This window comes from Thalassophryne amazonica, chromosome 5, assembly GCF_902500255.1.
Source record: "Thalassophryne amazonica chromosome 5, fThaAma1.1, whole genome shotgun sequence".
NCBI lineage: Eukaryota > Metazoa > Chordata > Actinopteri > Batrachoidiformes > Batrachoididae > Thalassophryne > Thalassophryne amazonica.
This window is the reverse complement of record NC_047107.1, coordinates 74,897,101-74,918,705: the sequence shown is the minus strand read 5'-3', so window position 1 is coordinate 74,918,705 and position 21,605 is coordinate 74,897,101. Positions and strand designations below refer to the sequence as shown.

The 21,605-nt window shown below is 42.6% G+C and overlaps 1 protein-coding gene and 1 long non-coding RNA gene across 2 annotated transcripts; both read right to left on the bottom strand.

The window, feature by feature from the left end:
• Positions 1–3,834: 3,834 nt before the first annotated feature.
• LOC117510731 lies at positions 3,835–8,700 on the bottom strand. Its single transcript, XR_004560804.1, has 3 exons — positions 8,563–8,700; positions 7,429–7,518; positions 3,835–4,119 (listed from the first exon to the last, which is right to left on the bottom strand). It is a non-coding gene; the product is annotated as an uncharacterized LOC117510731 (long non-coding RNA).
• An 11,322-nt stretch (positions 8,701–20,022) lies between these two features.
• On the bottom strand, positions 20,023–21,024 carry gadd45ga (growth arrest and DNA-damage-inducible, gamma a). Its single transcript, XM_034170556.1, is given in 5 exon segments — positions 20,023–20,151; positions 20,290–20,379; positions 20,381–20,501; positions 20,612–20,713; positions 20,804–21,024. Coding segments are annotated over 5 exon segments (480 nt in total). The 5' UTR covers positions 20,857–21,024; the 3' UTR covers positions 20,023–20,037.
• Between the last annotated feature and the right edge of the window lie 581 nt (positions 21,025–21,605).

Genomic DNA, 21,605 nt, shown 5'->3' with positions numbered 1-21,605 from the left:
AATATTTCATCTGAAACATTTCTCCTTCTTGTTCTTCTTTGTCATTGTCCTTGTCCATGTATCTCTCTTTGTCTTCCTTGTCCTCTTTCTCTGGGTCTTATCATCTCCATGATTGCAGATTTAACAAAATATCTCACCTGAGCTCTATTTGTAGTGCCAAAGGTCAGACTGATTGGTGGTGAGTTTTCTGTGTGAGTGTTTTCAGATGTATGCATAAGTATTTTCAATAACCATATGTGTTTAGCATTTTTATTAAAAGTGATATGATATTTTATCTTTGAGTTCAGTGGCTAATGTAGGAAACTGCATGTAATAATCTGCAACAACTGAGTTGAGGACTTGCAAGCAACATGCAAAGCAGAAAATGTTTTTAAGGTATTGTCACATTGTGATTTAGCTGTTATTACAAGAAGTTTTGGATTTCAAGTTTTAGTCTAAGCATTCGCTTTTTGGGTGTAAGCAGTTGGCAAAAACTGTAAGTGGCTTAGTTTTAAGTGTGGTTTAATGTTTCTGCACTGATCAGTGACACTCAGTTTGAGCACTGCATACTTCCCCTTTATATCTTAATGTATTTTACGAGGTCTGTTAGAAAAGTATCCGACCTTTTTATTTTTTCAAAAACCTGATGGATTTGAATCACGTGTGCTTGCATGAGCCAACCTTGAACCTTCGTGCGCATGCATGATTTTTTTTCACGCCTGTCGGTTGCATCATTTGCTTGTAAGCAGCCTTTGTGTGAGGATGGATGTAGTGTCTTGTCGTTTTTTCTTTGCAAGGAAAATGGCGGAACGACTGGAGCAGCACGACTGCATCAAAATTTGCCAGAAACTGGGCGACAGCCAGGTGGAAACCATTCGGATTATTCAGACGGCTTTTGGTGACGATCCTATGGGCATCACACAGATTAAGGAGCGGTACAACTGGTTTAAAAGACGTCCGCACAACGGTGGAGAGCGAGCCACGCTCCGGGCGGCCATCAACATGCTGAAATGACCAGATCATTTCCAAAGTGAATGCTGTGGTGATGTGGGACCGTCGTGTGACTATCCAAGAAATTGTGGAAGAGGTGGACATCAGCACTTTTTCGGCACATTCCACTGTGACAGAAGATTTGCCATGAAGAGTTGCAGCGAAATTCATCGGCACGAAGCGCCACTAAGTTGAAGCCTCACAGGACATGTTGTGACATGCCCAGCTCTTCCACCATTCGGAAGATTCAGACGGCTTACGGTGGCTTTTCAGTCATGTGACTATCCAAGAAATTGTGGACGAGGTGTGGACGTTCCGCAAAGAAAAAATGACGAGAGACTCCACTCATCCTCACACAAAGGCTGCTTACAAGCAAATGACGCAACCGACAGGCGTGAAAAATTCACGCATGCGCACGAAGGTTCAAGGTTGGCTCATGCAAGCACACGATTCAAATCCATCAGGTTTTTGAAAAAAAATAAAAAGGTCGGATACTTTTCTAACAGACCTCATAATGCCATTAAGCTATGTGAATAAGTTTATAACTACATTGCAAATTGCAATGGTGGCATGGTGGCTTAGTGGTTAGCACTGATGCCTCACAGCAAGAAGATCATGGATTGCTTCCCACCTTTTCTGTGTGGAGTTTGTTCTTCCTGGTTTATGTGGGTTCCTTCCGGATGCTCCGGCTTCCTCCCACATCCAAAGACATGCAGGCTAGGTGAACTGGAAACTTTAAATTGTGTGTGTGTGTGTGAATGGTTGTCTACATGTGGCCCTGTGACAGACTGGCATCCTGTCCAGGGTGTACCCTGCCTCATGCTCTATGACTACTGGGAAAGGCTCTGGGGGGTGGGGGGTAACTGTGACCTTTAATTGGAGTAAGCGTGTATGGAAAATGGATGGATTGCAAATTGCAGACTTTTACACACTCACATGCAACCGCTTGTCCAAGATCAGGTCACAATCTTGGGCCACATATAGACACCCGCACGCACACCTATGGACAATTTTTAAAGTGTCCAATCCACATAACCTGCGTGTGTTTGGATGTGGGAGGAAACTGGCGCACCCAGAGGGAACCCACACAAACACAGGGAGAACATGCAAACTCCACACAGAAAGGCTACAGGTGGGAATCGATCCCATGACCTTGCTGTGAGGCAACACTGCTAACCACTAAGCCACCAAAATAACCTTATACGTGTAATTTATGTCAGTTGAAAACCAAAGATGCTTCTAAGTAATGAAATATTCATTCATGTTTGCATTACAGCAGATGAATTGTTTCACTACTACAGGTCTGGACCACTCAGATTTTGTTCATACCTATGAAAATATCTCAAGATATGAGAAAATTGGGAAGTTCTTTGAAATTTCATACCATTTACAAAGAAATCTGTTAGTACAAGTGGTTGCTGCATGAAGCCCATTGATTTGGTGTTAACATGCCAGTGTTCTGCCTGGTACAACTCTAAATCTTGCTGGGGAGAAGGGTGGGTTTGCATGTTTTGAAGGTGAGGGAAACTGGAGCATTTCAAAGAATCAGACTCATATGAAACTGAAAGTGGGTGCTGGTGGGCTTCAAGATCTACTGTGCTACCAATGCTGCTTTAACTGAACACACACCAAAGTAAACTCTACAGGTCACTTTGATCATATATAAAAATGTTTATTATAGATGGGCAGACATGTCTTACAAGTTTAAATGTACAGAAGAACTACAATGATTTGTTGTATTTACATTTCATTCCCACACTGTCAATTGTCAGAGCACATTCTTAAACATGATCAACACTTAAAAATCTCATGATATGACACAAATAATAAAACAAAACTTAGATTCCTTCTACAAATGACAGTAACAAAAAAAAAATGCCTCACTGACAGATCATTTACATTTCTGAGCATATTATACTGCAAGATGACTTACTGTGGAAATATAAATCAGACCGCTCACCCTGAGCACCAAGGTGCCCTGGGGATTCTGACATTTTACACAAAAAGATAAGAACTGTCCCATGCAGGTGAAAAAGCTCTGCAGAAGGGCAGACTGCCTAACAGGGAGGAGTCAGAGGTACAATATCTGCTTTGCTTGATAAACTGTACAAAACAAAAAAAACATTTCAAATTAAAATAAGCATGGCTACCCTTGCTACAAGGGAAACTTTACAAGTCTAAATGGCCAAATGTCCTGCAATGGCTAAAGCATGTTCAGTGGTGTCACATGACCACTTTGGTCACCCTAATGATGATCAAGCAACCCTTTTTCTTTCTTTTTTCCTTTTCTCTTCATTAACTTTTCTATGCATGTCCTAGGCCGTGCAGACTTAATGGACGACTTATTTTCATTCTTTCCTGGCCGAGATGCATTAACATCAGGACCTGTTGGAGACTGTCTGAGAAAAATCTCCTGTTTAATGTGGTAAAAAACAACAATGATGTATCTATGTAGTAATAGAGGTTCAATCATGTGGCAAAACAAAATTCAGTACTTTATCAGAAGATTCTGCATGTGAGCGCCATAAATACAATGTCCGAATATTTCCCCCAATGCATGAAAATCTCTCTTCAGTTGTGTCTGACCACTAGAATAAGGAAATTGGAACAAAGTGCAAACAAAGTAACAGTAGTACATCAGGAGGCAGACAGAAGGGAAGAGTAGGGACAGACATTCTTTTTTGTATTCTAATTATAGGCTACCCCTGATACCTAATTTTTTTTAGGAATATGGCTCCCTCTGCTGGTTTCCCTTCACATCCCACTCTTACATCTCATCAGAGCGGTGCTGTTGTAAGATCACTGACGCTGTTGGGTTTCTGGTCAATCCAGTTGTCTTTAGATCCTGAAATGTCATACCGCACAACTTTGATCGACGGGTCCTTCCTGTACCGGCCCAATCCCGCCGGCTGGCCCTGGTTGCATCTCAGGAGCCGGACTAGGGAAATCAGCAGAAGAGTTGCTGTTGACACCCGTTTCCGAGTCAGGCTGTTCCACCCTCTCGTAGTCCGGTGTGTGGTTCTTCTGACCACTGGCAAAGATGGCTTTAACGTTGTCCACCTCACTTGGGCCCAAAGACCTCTTCAGGGTCGATGTAGCTCAGGGCATCTATATTTTCTGCTGGCACTGAGCGTAAGGTCCTGGAAATGACTGCATCAAAGAAGAATTGTTGGGATGTTACCAATTCGCCCTCCACAAATAACATTTTGGTCATTTAAAGAAGAACAGAACGGATCACATTTGTATTGCTCGCTTGATAATGGGGTGTTTTTATATGGTGTGTGATTTAATTTTTTTTTTTTTGGTAATACTTCCATGTCCTTCCTGATATGAGGCAGATTCCCGCAGCTTTCAAAGAACAGCTCTGTAACTCAGTGGTAAAGTCGCTGACTGGCAATCAGAGCTTTTGAAAGGCACGAGTTTGCGTCCAGTGAGTGGTGTTTCTCTCTCTTTACGCGGCGCGACGTGTTCCACAGGTATCAGCTGTTTTTTTGTGTTGTTCCACATAAGCAGCGCGATATGGTTCCACAGGTACCGGCTGGTTTTTATTTTTTTTTATTATTCCAAATAAGCCGCAACAATGTGGTTCCACACATACTGGTTGGTTTTTATTTGTACCCACAAAAGGGGCACAATGTGGTTCCACACATACTGGTTGGTTTTTATTTGTACCACAAAAGGGGCACAATGTGGTTCCACACATACTGGTTGGTTTTTATTTGTACCACAAAAGGGGCACAATGTGGTTCCACAGGTACCAGCTGGTTTTAATGTTTTTATTTATACCACATAAGTGGCGCGATGTGGTTCCACAGGTACGGGCTGTTTATTTTATTATTATTATTCCATATAACCGGCATGATTTGATCCCACAGGTACCGGCTGTTTGTTATTTGTTTAATTATTCCAAAATAAGCGGCACGATGTGGTTCCACACGTACCGGCTGGTTTGTATTTACAGCACATAAGGCGGCACCATGTGCTGCACTGGCACCGTTTCTGCTCAAAAAAAAAAAAAAAACCCACAGGGCACATGCACAAACTCTTGCACCGGGTTCGTGCACACCTGCCCGTCGGCGCGATGGTTCGTGGTGCGCTAATTTCAAACCGTTTCGCCGTAATCAACCCTGACGTCGACAAAACTTCGCACTGTATATAAAGGGGCCCTCAGTGACGTTTTGGAAATGACCGACATGCAGTGAACACATCAGCTAACAGCTCATGTAGCTGCAGCGCTCTGATCTTTTCCTCGTCTTTTATGATGAAATAATGCTGAATTTATGTGGACATGATTGCGATAGATGATGACTGAAGTGCAGTTTGAAGCAGAAAACGAAGTGATAATTGGTGACCCGCGGCTCATGAAGCGTGCACAGTGAAGGTAGGGCAGACCGATTTTTTAATATGATTAAGTACCTAAATTAACTAATGTATTTAGGAACCAAACTTCTCTGTTTAAACATGCAATTGAAAAAATATGATGCATAAAACACACACAAAAATGTGTGTGCTACCATTGTGTGACGTTTCATGTAAACTCAACCAGCCAGTTTATGAAGAGTTGTGCTTACAACTCATGGATGGATGGATGGACGAACAAAGTGATTCCTACCGCACCCCCCCAAAAAAAAATACAAAAAAAACCCAGGAGGACTGCCATCTCTTTAGTTTGATACGACGGACATAAGGGCAAGGTCCAGTACAAAAATCAGACCTAATATTATTATACAAGTAAACTCCCTTTTTCTAACATGTAGCTCAGGACAGATTGATGGATGGACACAAAAAGATATGAGTGCTTTTAATACCACACATACAGTAGTGTTCAGAATAATAATAGTGCTATGTGACTAAAAAGATTAATCCAGGTTTTGAGTATATTTCTTATTGTTACATGGGAAACAAGGTACCAGTAGATTCAGTAGATTCTCACAAATCCAACAAGACCAAACATTCATGATATGCACACTCTTAAGGCTATGAAATTGGACTATTAGGAAAAAAAAGTAGAAAAGGGGGTGTTCACAATAATAGTAGCATCTGCTGTTGACACGACAAACTCAAAACTATTATGTTCAAACTGCTTTTTTTTAGCAATCCTGTGAATCACTAAACTAGTATTTAGTTGTATAACCACAGTTTTTCATGATTTCTTTACATCTGCGAGGCATTCATTTTGTTGGTTTAGAACCAAGATTTTGCTTGTTTACTAGTGTGCTTGGGGTCATTGTCTTGTTGAAACACCCATTTCAAGGGCATGTCCTCTTCAGCATAAGGCAACATGACCTCTTCCAAGTATTTTGACATATCCAAACTGATCCGTGATACCTGGTATGCGATATATAGGCCCAACACCATAGTAGGAGAAACATGCTCATATCATGGTGCTTGCACCACCATGCTTCATTGCCTACACTGTGAACTGTGGCTTGAATTCAGAGTTTGGGGGTTGTCTCACAAACTGTCTGCGGCCATTGGACCCAAAAAGAACAATTTTACTCTCATCAGTCCACAAAATATTCCTCCATTTCTCTTTAGGCCAGTTGATGTGTTCTTTGGCAAATTGTAACCTCTTCTGCACATGTCTTTTATTTAACAGAGGGACTTTGTGGAGGATTCTTGCAAATAAATTAGCTTCACACAGGCGTCTTCTAACCGTCACAGCACTTACAGGTAACTCCAACGCATCTGGTTTTTTTTTTGTTTTGTTTTTTGTGTCCATTTTAAAGCACTGGAGATCATTGTAGATGAACAGCCTATATTTTTTTGCACCTGTGTATAAGTTTTCCCCTCTCCAATCAACTTTTTAATCAAACTACACTGTTCTTCTGAACAATGTCTTTAACGTCCCATTTTCCTCAGGCTTTCAAAGAGAATAGCATGTTCAACAGGTGCTGGCTTCATCCTTAAATAGGGGACACCTGATTCACACCTGTTTGTTCCACAAAATTGACAAAGTCACTGACTGAATGCCACACTACTATATTGTGAACACCCCTTTTCTACGTTTTTTTTTTTACTAATAGCCCAATTTCATAGCCTTAAGAGTGTGCAAATCATGAATGCTTGGTCTTGTTGGATTTGTGAGAATCTACTGGTACCTTGTTTCCCATGTAACAATAAGAAATATACTCAAAACCTGGAATAATTTTTTAGTCACATAGCACTACTATTATTCTGAACACTACTGTATATAGCATATGATTAAAAACAGCTAAATCCTCAATATACTGACATCACACAACTAATGTCTCAGTCAGACTCTGTAACAATTACATGACAACATTTTGAGAATAACTACTGATATAACTAGACAAATTAGAAATTCACACTAAGCTGAGGCCACAATTTTATTTTTTTTTAATATTCCACAGTTCTTTAATTTGTGACTCATCCCGCTAACAAGCAGAACTCCTTGGCTGGCATGAACATATGCTGATCTATCACCAAAAAACTTACTGGAGGAGGGGGTGTAGAACTCTTTTTGTTCTGTGTGTTGCCAAACGGATTGACTGAAGGGAAAATGAGGCAGAAAGACAGGAGGAACACCTACAGGGCAAAACAAAGGCGAGAGAGAAAAGCTGACATTATGTGAAATGACAGGATTAAAACAATCATCATGTGAAACTAATCATGTTTCACATTTCATGCATTTATTTCCTCTAGGCTGGACTATCGCAATTCATTATATCAGGTTGTCCTAAAAGTTCCCTGAAAAGCCTTCAGTTAATTCAAAATGCTGCAGCTAGAGTACTAACGGGGACTAGAAGGACAGAGCATATCTCACCCATATTGGCCCTCTTCATTGGCTTCCTGTTAATTCTAGAATAGAATTTAAAATTCTTCTTCTACTTATAAGGTTTTGAATAATCAGGTCCCTCTTATCTTAGGGGCCTCATAGTACCATATCACCCCAACAGAGTGCTTCGCTCTCAGACTGCAGGCTTACTTGTAGTTCCTAGGGTTTGTAAGAGTAGAATGGGAGGCAGAGCCTTCAGCTTTCAGGCTCCTCTCCTGTGGAACCAGCTCCCAATTCAGATCAGGGAGACAGACACCCTCTCTACTTTTAAGATTAGGCTTAAAACTTTCCTTTTTGCTAAAGCTTATAGTTAGGGCTGGATCAGGTGACCATGAACCATCCCTTAGTTATGCTGCTATAGACTTAGATGCTGGGGGGTTCCCATGATGCACTGAGTGTTTCTTTCTCTTTTGCTCTGTATGCACCACTCTGCATTTAATCATTAGTGACTGATCTCTGCTCCCCTCCACAGCATGTCTTTTTCCTGGTTTTCTCCTCAGCCCCAACCAGTCCCAGCAGAAGACTGCCCCTCCCTGAGCCTGGTTCTGCTGGAGGTTTCTTCCTGTTAAAAAGGAGTTTTTCCTTCCCACTGTCGCCAAGTGCTTGCTCACAGGGGGTCGTTTTGACCGTTGGGGTTTTTACGTAATTATTGTATGGCCTTGCCTTACAATATAAAGCACCTTGGGGCAACTGTTTGTTGTGATTTGGCGCTATATAATAAAATTGATTGATTGATTGATGTCAGTGAGTCAACACTCTGGGCAACTGGAGGATCATTGTGTTGTGACCCTCACCATGACACAGGTGCTGGTTGTGCTTGCCTTCAATGTTGACATTTTCACCATCGCCTGCAGCTTCCTCAGTTGTTCTACCAAGGATCTGTACGAAGCAAACAAACAGCCATTTACCGTATTTTCCGGACTATAAGTCGCACTTTTTACATGTTTTGGCCGGGGGTGCGACCTATACTCCGGTGCGACTTATAAATGAAAAATATACCGGTAGGATCTCAATTAATTTACTGTAACAAAACAATTTTACGTGACAGAGTCGATCTATGTTTTAAAATGGCCACCAGAAAAGGAAATGCAAGGCATCATGGGCACTGTAGTATGACGGCCATCCTATAGTTCACGCTGGTCGCGATAACCAATCAGAGAACAGAACGTTGGACGCGTATTCCTCACCTCACCCACAGCGTGTGAAGCTGACGAACACGGGCTTGCTGTTATTCCGGCATGGCGAACAGAACAGCTTCAACCCTTGGATATCAATGTGAGCAGAGTGTTTAAGTTGACGCTGAGAGCTGCGTGGGAGCATTGGGTGAGCGACGGCGGAGGATTAGCGTGTGCACTTGGAAGGAGCTGGCGGCGTCGATGATTGTGAAAAGCGTTTGAAGCAGACGAACATGGTGTTATTCCGGGACGGCTAACAAGACAGCTTCAACCCTTGGATATCAGTGTGAGCAGAGTTGACGCTGAGAGCTGCATGGGAGCACTGAGCGACGGCGGAGGATTAGCGTCTGCACTTGGAAGGAGCTGGATCGACACCGCTGGGTGGTCATGAGCTGCGCAGGTAGGCGCTGCATGGTTCGGCTCGCAATGTGGTCCGCAAAATACAAACATATCTGTAGGTAAAATGCAGCTCACGAGAGGGCACTCGAGGCTTGTGTGACTGTTCCTGCGACTTCTGACTACCATAAAAATAAAAATTTTAACGTTACTGATAACATAACAAGACAACGGAGAAGGCCCGAAAAAATGCCACCAAAAAGAAAATCATACTCTGCAGATTACAAGTTGCGACTGGTGAAATATGCATCCGAAAACGGTAGCCGTCACAATATTATCATCTGAACTTTTCATGTTAACATACCTGTATGTCCATGGGACTTATAGTCCAGTGGATGGAGCAGCTTCATTTCTAGAAATCTGGCCAATTTTCTTAAATCCTCCAAACCGTGACTATCCAGGGTTGGGACCAGGAAGCAGAGTTGTAGTCTTACACACCTCTCTGCAGCTTCTCTCCCCTGCCATCCCCTCATTACCCCATCCCGTAGAGACGGTGCCTGCTCCCAGACCACCAATAACCAGTAAAAATCTATTTAAGCATAAAAATTCAAAAAGAAAAAATAATATAGCACCTTCAACTGCACCACAGACTAAAACAGTTAAATGTGGTCTATTAAACATTAGGTCTCTCTCTTCTAAGTCCCTGTTAGTAAATGATATAATAATTGATCAACATATTGATGTATTCTGCCTTACAGAAACCTGGTTACAGCAGGATGAATATGTTAGTTTAAATGACTCAACACCCCGAGTCACACTAACTGCCAGAATGCTCGTAGCACGGGCCGAGGTGGAGGATTAGCAGCAATCTTCCATTCCAGCTTATTAATTAATAAAAAACCCAGACAGAGCTTTAATTCATTTGAAAGCTTGACTCTTAGTCTTGTCCATCCAAATTGGAAGTCCCAAAAACCAGTTTTATTTGTTATTATCTATCGTCCACCTGGTCGTTACTGTGAGTTTCTCTGTGAATTTTCAGACCTTTTGTCTGACTTAGTGCTTAGCTCAGATAAGATAATTATAGTGGGCGATTTTAACATCCACACAGATGCTGAGAATGACAGCCTCAACACTGCATTTAATCTATATTAGACTCAATTGGCTTTGCTCAAAATGTAAATGAGTCCCCACCACTTTAATCATATCTTAGATCTTGTTCTGAATTATGGTATGGAAATTGAAGACTTAACAGTATTTCCTGAAAACTCCCTTCTGTCTGATCATTTCTTAATAACATTTACTACTTGATGGACTACCAGCAGTGGAGAATAAGTTTCATTACACTAGAAGTCTTTCAGAAAGCGCTGTAACTAGGTTTAAGGATATGATTCCTTCTTTATGTTCTCTAATGCCATATACCAACACAGTGCAGAGTAGCTACCTAAACTCTATAAGTGAGATAGAGTATCTCGTCAGACATAAAGACATGGATGACCTCTAATTTCCTGCTTTTAAACTCAGATAAAACTGAAGTTATTGTACTTGGCCCCACAAATCTTATAAACATGGTGTCTAACCAGATCCTTACTCTGGATGGCATTACCCTGACCTCTAGTAATACTGTGATAAATCTTGGAGTCATTTTGATCAGGATATGTCATTCAATGTGCATATTAAACAAATATGTAGGACTGCTTTTTGCATTTGCGCATTATCTCTAAAATTAGAAAGGTTTGTCTCAGAGTGATGCTGAAAAACTAATTCATGCATTTATTTCCTCTAGGCTGGACTATTGTAATTCATTATTATCAGGTTGTCCTAAAAGTTCCCTGAAAAGCCTTCAGTTAATTCAAAATGCTGCAGCTAGAGTACTGACAGGGACTAGAAGGAGAGGCATATCTCACCCATATTGGCCTCTCTTCAATGGCTTCCTGTTAATTCTAGAATAGAATTTAAAATTCTTCTTACTTATAAGGTTTTGAATAATCAGGTCCCATCTTATCTTAAGGACCTCATAGTACCATATCACCCCAATAGAGCGCTTCGCTCTCAGACTGCAGGCTTACTTGTAGTTCCTAGGGTTTGTAAGAGTAGAATGGGAGGCAGAGCCTTCAGCTTTCAGGCTCCTCTCCTGTGGAACCAGCTCCCAATTCAGATCAGGGAGACAGACACCCTCTCTACTTTTAAGATTAGGCTTAAAACTTTCCTTTTTGCTAAAGCTTATAGTTAGGGCTGGATCAGGTGACCCTGAACCATCCCTTAGTTATGCTGCTATAGACTTAGACTGCTGGGGGGGGTTCCCATGATGCACTGAGTGTTTCTTTCTCTTTTTGCTCTGTATGCACCACTCTGCATTTAATCATTAGTGATTGATCTCTGCTCCCCTCCACAGCATGTCTTTTCCTGGTTCTCTCCTCAGCCCCAACCAGTCCCAGCAGAAGACTGCCCCTCCCTGAGCCTGGTTCTGCTGGAGGTTTCTTCCTGTTAAAAGGAGTTTTTCCTTCCCACTGTTGCCAAGTGCCTGCTCACAGGGGGTCGTTTTGACCGTTGGGGTTTTTCCGTAATTATTGTATGGCCTTGCCTTACAATATAAAGCGCCTTGGGGCAACTGTTTGTTGTGATTTGGCGCTATATAAATAAAATTGATTTGATTTGATTTGATTTGACTTATTCATGGACAACCACCTGTAGTTCGCTCTCATTTTACAGCACAAGATTTCCTGGATTACTTTGAGAAGAAAATAGAAGACATTAGGTTAAACATATCCCAGCATGGCTTAACCCAGCCACTACACCCTACTATTGAGGTGGGCTCCACTACTGAGGTATTACATAGATTTATAGAATTTGAGAGTATCTCTCTAGGCATGCTGACGAAACTCGTAACGTCAACAAAAAGCACAACCTGTCTATTTGATCCTATACCAACAAAACTGTTTAAGGACCTGTGGCCCACTCTTGGGCCAACTGTGCTGGAAACTATTAATCTTTCTTTAACTTCTGGATCTGTTCGTAAATGTTTCAAATCTGCAGTGATTAAATCATTACTTAAGAAACCTAATCTTGACCCTAGTGTACTGAAAAACTATCAGCCGATATAAAATCTATCATTTTGCTTTAAAATGTTGCTTTAAAAAGTGGTTTCACAGCAGCTCTTGGACTATCCTTACTGAGAATAATCTCTTTGAGTCACTGCAGTCTGCTTTCAGAAAATATCATTCCACAGAGATGGCTCTCACTAAAGTGGTGAATGATCTTCTGCTTGCAATGGATTTGGACACCACTATGGTTCTTGTGCTGCATTTGATACTGTGGTTCATCATATTCTACTCGATATGCTGGGAAATCATTTTGGGATTACTGGGAGTGCCCTTGCATGGTTGACGTCATACTTGACCAGTCGTTCTCACTGTGTTCTGTAGAGTAACACTAAGTCGTTCTCACTGTGTTCTGTAGAGTAACACTACCTCTAACCTTAGTGACATGAAATTTGAGGTTCCACAGGGGTCCGTCTTAGGCCCCCTGCTTTTCTCCCTTTATATAGTACCCCTTGGGCACATATTATGGTATTTTGGGATTACCTTTCACTGCTATGCTGATGATACTCAGTTATACATGCCGATAACTGTGGTCATCTCATCCACATAAAACCTTACAAGACTGAAAATGGTTCTTGGTCCAGTGAGACATCGGCATCAATTTGACCAGTTAACGCTTAGCCTAGGCTTCTGTGTCATACATCACACGGACAAAGTGAGAAACCTTGGGGTAATTTTTGATCTTATGTTGTCCTTTGGCCTCCACATTAGAAATATTATGAGGACTGCTTTCTTCCACTTGCGAAACATAGTGAGGATTCGTCCCATCCTGTCTATGGCTGATGCTGAGACCCTGATCCATGCGTTTATCTCTTCTAGATTGGACTACTGCAATGTTTTATTTTCTGGTTTACCTCAGTCTAGCATTAGGGCTCTCCAATTGGTTCAAAATGCTGCAGCCAGACTTCTGACATGAAGCAGAAAGTTCGATCACATTACACCCATTTTGGCATCCATTCACTGGCTTCCTGTCCCAGTGAGATCAGATTTTAAGGTTCTGCTACTAGGGTGAATAAGAAGTCTGCGGGTCACAGAGCTTTCTCTTACCATGCCCCTGTTCTGTGGAATGATCTCCCTGTGTCAATAAAACAGTCAGATTCTGTGGAGGCTTTCAAGTCCAGACTTAAGATGCACTTATTTTCCCTTTCATATGGCTAGCATACTGGCATAGTATAGTTCTACGCTTTTCACTCTTTTAATTCATTTTATTGGAAAACATGCTGCGGCCTCAACTTTACCTAAATTCTGGGTCTTTTAATGAAGCTCAGGGCTAGTGGCTGGAGATCACCTTAGTATTTCCTGTTTTCTTGTTTAATGCTGCCAAATTATACTGTATTTGTTGTCTTTCTGATGCTTGATTCTGTTTTTTCTCTCTGTTTAAGGTGCAGCTCCATCCAGAGATGGGTGTGGTATCTGTGCTGGAGATCCTCTGTCCTGTGCACCAACAGCTTTCTGTATATTCATTTTGTGAATTGTTTTGCAGTTTTTGTCAGTAGTATGCCCAAGCAGAGGGTCACCCCTTTGAGTCTGGTCTGCTTGAGGGTTTCTTCCTCAGAGGGAGTTTTTCCTTACCACTGTTGCTCTGGGGGTTAGTAAGGTTAGACCTTACTTGTGTGAAGCGCCTTGAGGCAACTCTGTTGGATTTGGCGCTATATAAATGAAAATAAATTGAAAAATAAATTGTAAAATTGAAAGCTCTGAGCCAGCTGGTACTCAAGCACACTAACTCAATAACAAATCGTCATAAAACGTCCAAGCTCAGTCCAGCTCTGCTTCTCAAACACCAATTAGAGCGAACTAAACCATCAATCAAGCAAAAGAAGACTATTTGGAAACACTGGACAAACCAATTTCCCAACCAAAGCAGAATGAATACCTATCCGAACCTGAAAAGAGAAGCTGAACTGGCAGAGTATTGTGTCTTTGTCAGACAACACAGAGGGCAAATCCTGACCAAGTACAAGCTCAGTGACCACAACCTGCCAGTGGACCACCCTAGCTGCCAAGGAGCAAACAATATGTGGTCAGTGTCAGGCAGAGACGGTTCTTTCTTCCTTAAATTAAAAAAAAAAAAAGTTTGGAGACACTGCAGACAACAACAAATTGGCTATACTTCTCGGTGAAAGGCCTTCTGCTGCCTTGACAGCAAAATACAGTATGTATTATGATGTCATGGTCTAAGACATAAACTTGAATTCACACACACACACACATCTATCATCCTATTATTATGTATTGTAGTACTGTTTGCATATTACATCACCAGATATACAGCTTCATGATGAAGTGGTATTGAGGAGGATTTTCTAAAGAAGACCTGAACGTTTATGACTTTGTCATGACTTCTGTCTGACTTTACTGTGGGGTCATTCATACCAATCAATCACAAATATATTGCTGGTCAATATATGTTTTAGATCATCCATATAGGCTTCTCGGTTGTTGAACTATACAAAAACAAAAAGATCTTTTTTGGACCATGATTTCATTAATCTTTGACCAAACTACTCCAAAGTTTACTCGCCACTAAATATCTACCCAAGTAATATTTCCACCAAGTTGATCCATCTTGGCTCGTTGGTTGTTGAGATATATAAAAAAGGAAGCAGGCGAGGGGGAGTGGACTATGTTTGACCAAACTACTTCAAAATCAAATCATTTTTTAGTTATCTATCCAAGTAATATTCCCACCAAGCTTGAAGGAAATCCATCCCAGCCACTTTTGAATTACCTTGTCCAGGTCCACAGAGAGAGAGAGAGAGAGAGAAGGATGAGAGAGAGAGAGAGGAGAGAGAGAGAGAGAGAGAGAGAGATCAGTGAAAACAATAATCCTGCTATGACAAGCTTTGCCAATGTGCAGACCAATAAACAAACTTGGTTAATTAGAGTTACAGTGAACTTAAATGCCCCTAATAATAAAATGTCCTGATAAAAGCATTTTGCACTTTAACACACAGCTGTAGTCAGGCACTGACCCAGTAACCTATTGGATTGTGGTGTCGCTGACTGAAATTTCCCCGTGCCGGATTGTATTTTCGTTATTGCATGTGCAATACCGGCTTCCGACAAAGTTGAACTTTGGCGTGCAGGTTTTGTGTCATCAGTCATTCACCCACTGACTGGTGATATTGCTGATACATTTGTTGACTAGAATTTGACATTCAGATTACTTGTGTTTGAACATCAGAATTTAATAGCGTCTATGGGAGATCTTCTCTCCTGTTGGGGGTCTGTTGTGAGTCTGAAGTGTGAGTGATTAGCTGTCAAGCTCAGTATGGTCTTGTGATTTTGCCCCATACTCACATATTTTTCAGCAAGTCATTGATGTTTTGGATGATGTTTACTTGAACACGATGGAAACTGAAACAGTCAGTGAATTCTAATTGGATGTAAATTCAGACTGTAGTAACTCAGAATGTGTGACTTGTATTGTCTGTACTCCTGTGTTCCTGAAAAACTAGCTGCCCGTGCTCCATTGCACCAGTGCCAGTCCAAAATCATAGATCTGCATATGGTAAAGTGATTACAGATGCACCTTCAGACCTTGCTGCTCATATTCTTAGTTCTGAGATTTGGTACTTTTCTACAGAACAAAAATACAAACTGAGCAACCCCAATTGCTCAATTTGCCCAATGCTATCTGTTTTTTGTTTTGTTTTTTTCCTTGCACACCACGTCTGAGAATTGTTTGTCTCCATGTGTATTACACTTGCAGACAGAATTATTGCTCGAGGTGATATTGGTTGTTGTCCTGTTTGTCCAACCTTCCATCTGCCTATGAATAAAAAAAAAATCCTGGAATTTTGATCCAATTTTGACCAAACGTGGTGCAATAATTGAGGACCAGCCAAGGATAAAGTGTTATGATTTTTAATCAAATAATTTGAAGTCAAAGTTACAAGACAAGGTCAAGCTTTTAGCCCAATGCTTAGTGGCTATCTAGGATAGCTATGTCAGTGAAACCGGTTAAAGATACACCTGTGGTTTATAATACTGAATTGTAAACCCATTTCTATTGCTAGCATGACCTATGACCTTGCGCCAACCTTGAAATGTCAAATCCATTTAGAATGGACATATTGAGGAATTGTTAAAGCTGGACAGCCTTTCAAATTTCAGAAAACTGACAAAATGTAGTTTCCACTGAAATGTTTGTGTTTGTGCATGTTAATGTTTCATTTATTTTTTTTAGTGTGTTACAAAAGTGCAGATCCCACACAGACCGCACTGGGATTTGGCACAAGTTTTACAACCAGATCCCCTTCCTGATCCACTCCAGTTTTACCGGAGAACCCAAACACAGCCCTGGTCTTCCTAAGAGGTCCCCCCATCCAAGTACTAACCAGGACCCACTCTGCTAGTTGATGAGATCTGAGAGGATCAGGCTTTTTTAGGACCAGCTGCTTTTTAACATTTTTAAAATGGTTAGGTTTATTCAGCTGCATAAGAGGTTAGGGTTAGGGTTAGGGTTAGGGTAGGGTGGAGCCGCATGGTGTAAAGCAACGCCATGATGAAGCCTCACAGGACATGTTGGGGCATGTCCAGCTCATGCTCAATTTCTCGGATAATCACATGACTGAAAAGCAACCAGAAGCCATCTGAAAGCGTCCTGTGAGACCAACACGGAGGTGGTTTTGTCCCGCGCCATGAACGGCACGGTGGCGCAATCCTCCGCTTTTCTTTCCATGAAAAAAAACTCCTGTAACATTGGAATGTGCCGAAAAAGTGCTGATGTCCATGTCTCCTCTGCCTTTTTGTGAAAGTCAGACGACATCCTGGATCAACAAAGCCTTCACGTTGGAAATGATCTGGTTGTTTCAGCGGGGTGTCAGCCTGTCGATCGGCGCTCGGAGCGCGCTCTCAGCAGTTGTGGGCCGTCCTTAAAGCAGCAGTAACACTCCTTAATCTGTGTAATCCCCACAAAATCGTCCCTGAAAGCCATATTAATTTTCCGAACGGTGTCCACCTGGAAGTCTTTCACAGTTTCTGGAAAAAATTGATGCAGCAAAGCTCCAAATCGTTCAGACATTATTCGCAATAAAAAAAAACGACGAGAGGGGTGGACCACTGCTCACACAAAGCCTGCTCACAGGCGAATGACGCAACGACAGGCGTGAAAAAACTCACGCATGCGCACAAAGGTTCAAGCTTGGCTGATGCAATCACACGTGATTCAAATCCATATGGTTTTTGAAAAAAATAAAAAGGTCCGATACTTTTCTAACAGACCTCGTATAAATGTTTATTTCATCTTAACTTTAACAGGTTTATACAGAAATACTGCTGTTTTGGCTCATATTTTGCCATCTTGGATTATTTTGTTTGAGTGAGTGACCAACATGAGGCTGGTCAGGCTACTTTAACTTGGATTGGCAGTCGCTGTCTCACATCACTCATCATTTGCATAAAATGCATCTGTCGTCTAGTTTGGCCCCACCTAGCTGGCGGCATCGCGACAACGGCAGCTCCTTGCGTTGCCTCTGTTGCTTGTAGCTAATGTAACCAAGGGGTAAGCATTTGTGCAAAGTAGTTGTACGCTTGGGGACAATGGTGCAGAATATTATCCAGAAAATGGAAAGACCAGATTACTCCTGTATGTCAACGTCCTTGTCAGGACAACATGAAACTTAATGAGCTGCACTAATGTATCAGTGAGTTTTTACAGTATTACTTTCTCGCATAACTTTCTGATGCGAGTCCAACTATAGCTTTGAGTGTTTGTTTGAGTTTCATGTCTTTTTAAGTGAACTGTGAATCTGCCATGTACCTTCCAAAGCAGGTCTCGGTTTCCACAGAAATCCCCTTTCCAGAAGCGTTCTCGTCGTATGAGTCTACGAGAGCTTCCTCTGTTCTTAGAAAGTTGAAGAATTACTTCTCACCGAGAGGGATGCGTGACGTGCATGTGTGCTATGTGCGCGTGCCTGCACTTGTGTGCTAAAAGGTGAGTGCAGAGTATGACCAGCGGTTGGCTGGAGAGTGCGGTGGTGTCTGTAAAAACAAGCGAGTTCCTCTGAACTCTCCTTCCTTTGATGTGGGCTGGTCTTACTGTCAGTTGTACTCAACATTAATCACAAGGCCTTCCTTGAACTCCACCTCATCTCTGATATCCTTCCTATCCTATCTGATTTTGATGAGCTCAACCTGGCAACTTGGCAGCACAGTGGATTACTGGTTCGCACTGTTGCCTCACAGCAAGAAGGTCACAGGTTTGATTCCCACTTGTGACCTTTCTGTGTGGAGCTTGCATGTTCTCGGTGTGTTTGCGTCGTCCCACATTTAAAGACATGCAGTTTGGTGAACTGAAAACTTTGTAATTGTCCAGATCTCCCTTGCAAAAGAGGTTTTGATCTCAATGGGACTAACGTGGTCAAATTAAAATTAAACCTGTGTATGCACATAGATACAGGACTTCAAATCCACACATGCATATAGTCTTTTATTTATTTATTTTGTATGTGTGTGTGTATGTGCACAGGGTTTTTTCCTGGAATTGTGTATTTATCTGCAAAAAACAAATTGCCAAATTTATTAAAGTGCACCCTCCATTCATGCAACTTGCAGCAAGATGGGATGTAACAGGTTATTGGTGCACACTATACCAGCCCATTGCACAGAAATCTAAAGTAAGCACTCTGCTGCAGGCCTGATTTCGGTCTGCAGCTATTGTGCAAAGCTGTGGGGTAAATCAGCTGCTCTGTGAGCAGTAACAGGTCAGTGCACGGAAAGAGTGCATGCCGTAATCTTTTTTATGCTGTAACTGCTCTGCTCTCTCTCTCTCTCTCTCTCTTGCTCTCAGGCACCAAGTCACTCTATCTTGCTTTCTGTAAGCCACCTCCTTCTTATCTTGCAGCTTTTAAAATATGCAACTGATTACTGTGAAGCAGCATTTCCTGGTATTTCTGTCTCTTTACAGTCTGCTGCTGCTGCTTCCCATGGCTAGATAAGCATTTACTAAACCCACTTGCATACCACAGAGAAATAATTTGTCGGACAAGAACTGTTTGGTTTCAAAGATTTATTCACAACTATAGAAAAAAAATGTACATTTCAAAGTGAGATTTGAATTGTTTGCACATTTTACAGTAAAAAATATATTTATATATGTCATCATCTGCGAAAATGCAGACTTTTCAAGAAGCAGCTCAGGATTTGCAAGCAAAAGTCTCTGGTTATTCCTCCTGGTGTAGCTGCTTTGGGAAAGAAAACTAAAGTCTGTGTATTCATCTTGGATTCCTTCCTGGGGCCTGCTGTCTCTCTTCTTTGTCTCTTTCCCACGACCCCAGGAGCCTCCAAACTCACACAAGTCCATTTCTTGCACAGTCTCTTTCTCCTCCTGGTTGTACCCCCAAAACTTTTTTTTCTTCTTTTTGTCCAGGGCAATCATCAGGGTCACCACCTTTTCCTGCAGGCGCTGCACCACCTCCTCAGTGTCATTCAGTGCACAAACACCTGACCCAGGTCCACGCTTGACCTCTGAACTTCACCTTTTCCTGACGGTAATCCAGAACCCTGAATGCACCCGTAGGGTCTGCAGCCGCAGCCTCTTAATCCAGACATGAGTCCGACGAGGCCTTGACGCCCACCTGAAGCCCAGCTCCTTTTTTTTCCTTCCTCTTCATCATCTTCAACACCGTGAAGCGTTTTGCAGGAGGTCGTCAGGTCAGCGCTCGGGCAGCGTGATGGCAGGAACCCAGTCACACACGCTGCGGCTCTCGTCACAGAACAGAGCCAGCTGCTCCAGAGCCGGATGCTTCCACGGGTCGGCGCTGGGGCTCTGGAAAAAAAAAACCAACCAACAAAAAGAAGCAGGCACATGATTAGATGTTGCGCAGACACGCGGGTAGTGACGACGTGCATGAGTCACGCCACGCGCTGCCGGCTCCTCGTGAGAGCGCGCGCGTGGGAAACGTACCGTGACGAGAATGCAGTGCGCGTCCTTGGGCTCGCCGGTCTCGTCGGCGCCCACCAGGTCAGCCAGACGTTCGATGTCGTTGACGCGCACACACGTTGATGTCGTTGTCGAAGCAGAAGGCCTGGATGAGGGTGAAGTGGATCTGCAGCGCGATGTCCCACTCGTACTCTTCATCCGTGGCCAAGACGCAGAATGCCACGCTGTCCGGGTCACTGTGGAGAAGAAACCCGACGAGGACCGCGTTAGGATCCACAACTCCAACATTTTTTAAGTTGCGCTTTAAGTATAAAAAGAGAAAAGAATAAAATCCTGCAACACTTACACATTCATCACTTTGGCGGACTCGTAAACTCCGACTGTCAGGGATTCTTGCTTCTTGGCAGCCACCAGCAGCTCCTCCAGGGCAGCGCCTGCACTGAGCACCCTTCACACAACAAAACGCACCGTCAGGAATCTGCACAAATCGTTTCAAACAGTCTGCTTCGGCGCTGCGTCCGTGCGCAAAACACCCTACCTGTCTGCGTTTTCCATCGGGCTCTCTTGTTGTTGGACCTCTTCAAGAGTCATAATTGTAATCCAAAAGGCGATCGTGACGTTGCAGCGAATAGAACCGGGTTGTGTCAGTGTGTTCCGAAGCGCTGTCTCGTGTTATTCTGAGCTCGGAATAAGCTGTGGGTGGTTTTATAAGGCAGGCAGCGTAGTTTCTCGGCAAGGGGCGGTGTTTTCCGCTGCTGCCTCATGTTATTGGCTCAGAGTAAACCGGAGAGAGGAAAGCAAAAGTCCCCGGTGATCATGTTGACAACCCCACGTGAGTTAAGATTAAAACATTTTCAAGAAATCCCCCCCCGCTCCCCGCCCCACCTGCGCCCCCTACACCGAGTCCTTGTCAAACATCCAACATGAGCACAGTGTGGAAAAGCTCAAAGTCCAGAACTCTGAGAGGAAAACAAAAGCTCATTTCGGCCAGTTCTTGAGAAAGTAGGGAACGTCTTAATTTAGCACAGTGCTTTGATGTTGTCATAAACGGCGATGCGCATTGAAGTGATGGCATAAAAAACAAGTGCCGCCGGGCGCCAATCAGTCGGTTGCGCACGAATGGAACATGTCGGGACAAATAAATCACCGAACTTTAAGTGAAAAAGAGCAGCGAATTCATTGTCATGTAAAACATCAGGAAGGACTGCTGGACTTTCCCAGTTCACGGAAACACTTGTGTGTTATATTTAGCTAATCGAAAATTTCCCTCTAGTCTCGGTTTGTTGCACTTGATAAACAGCTTGTTGCGGGTGCACCTGCGCGCGTGTCACTGTTAGACT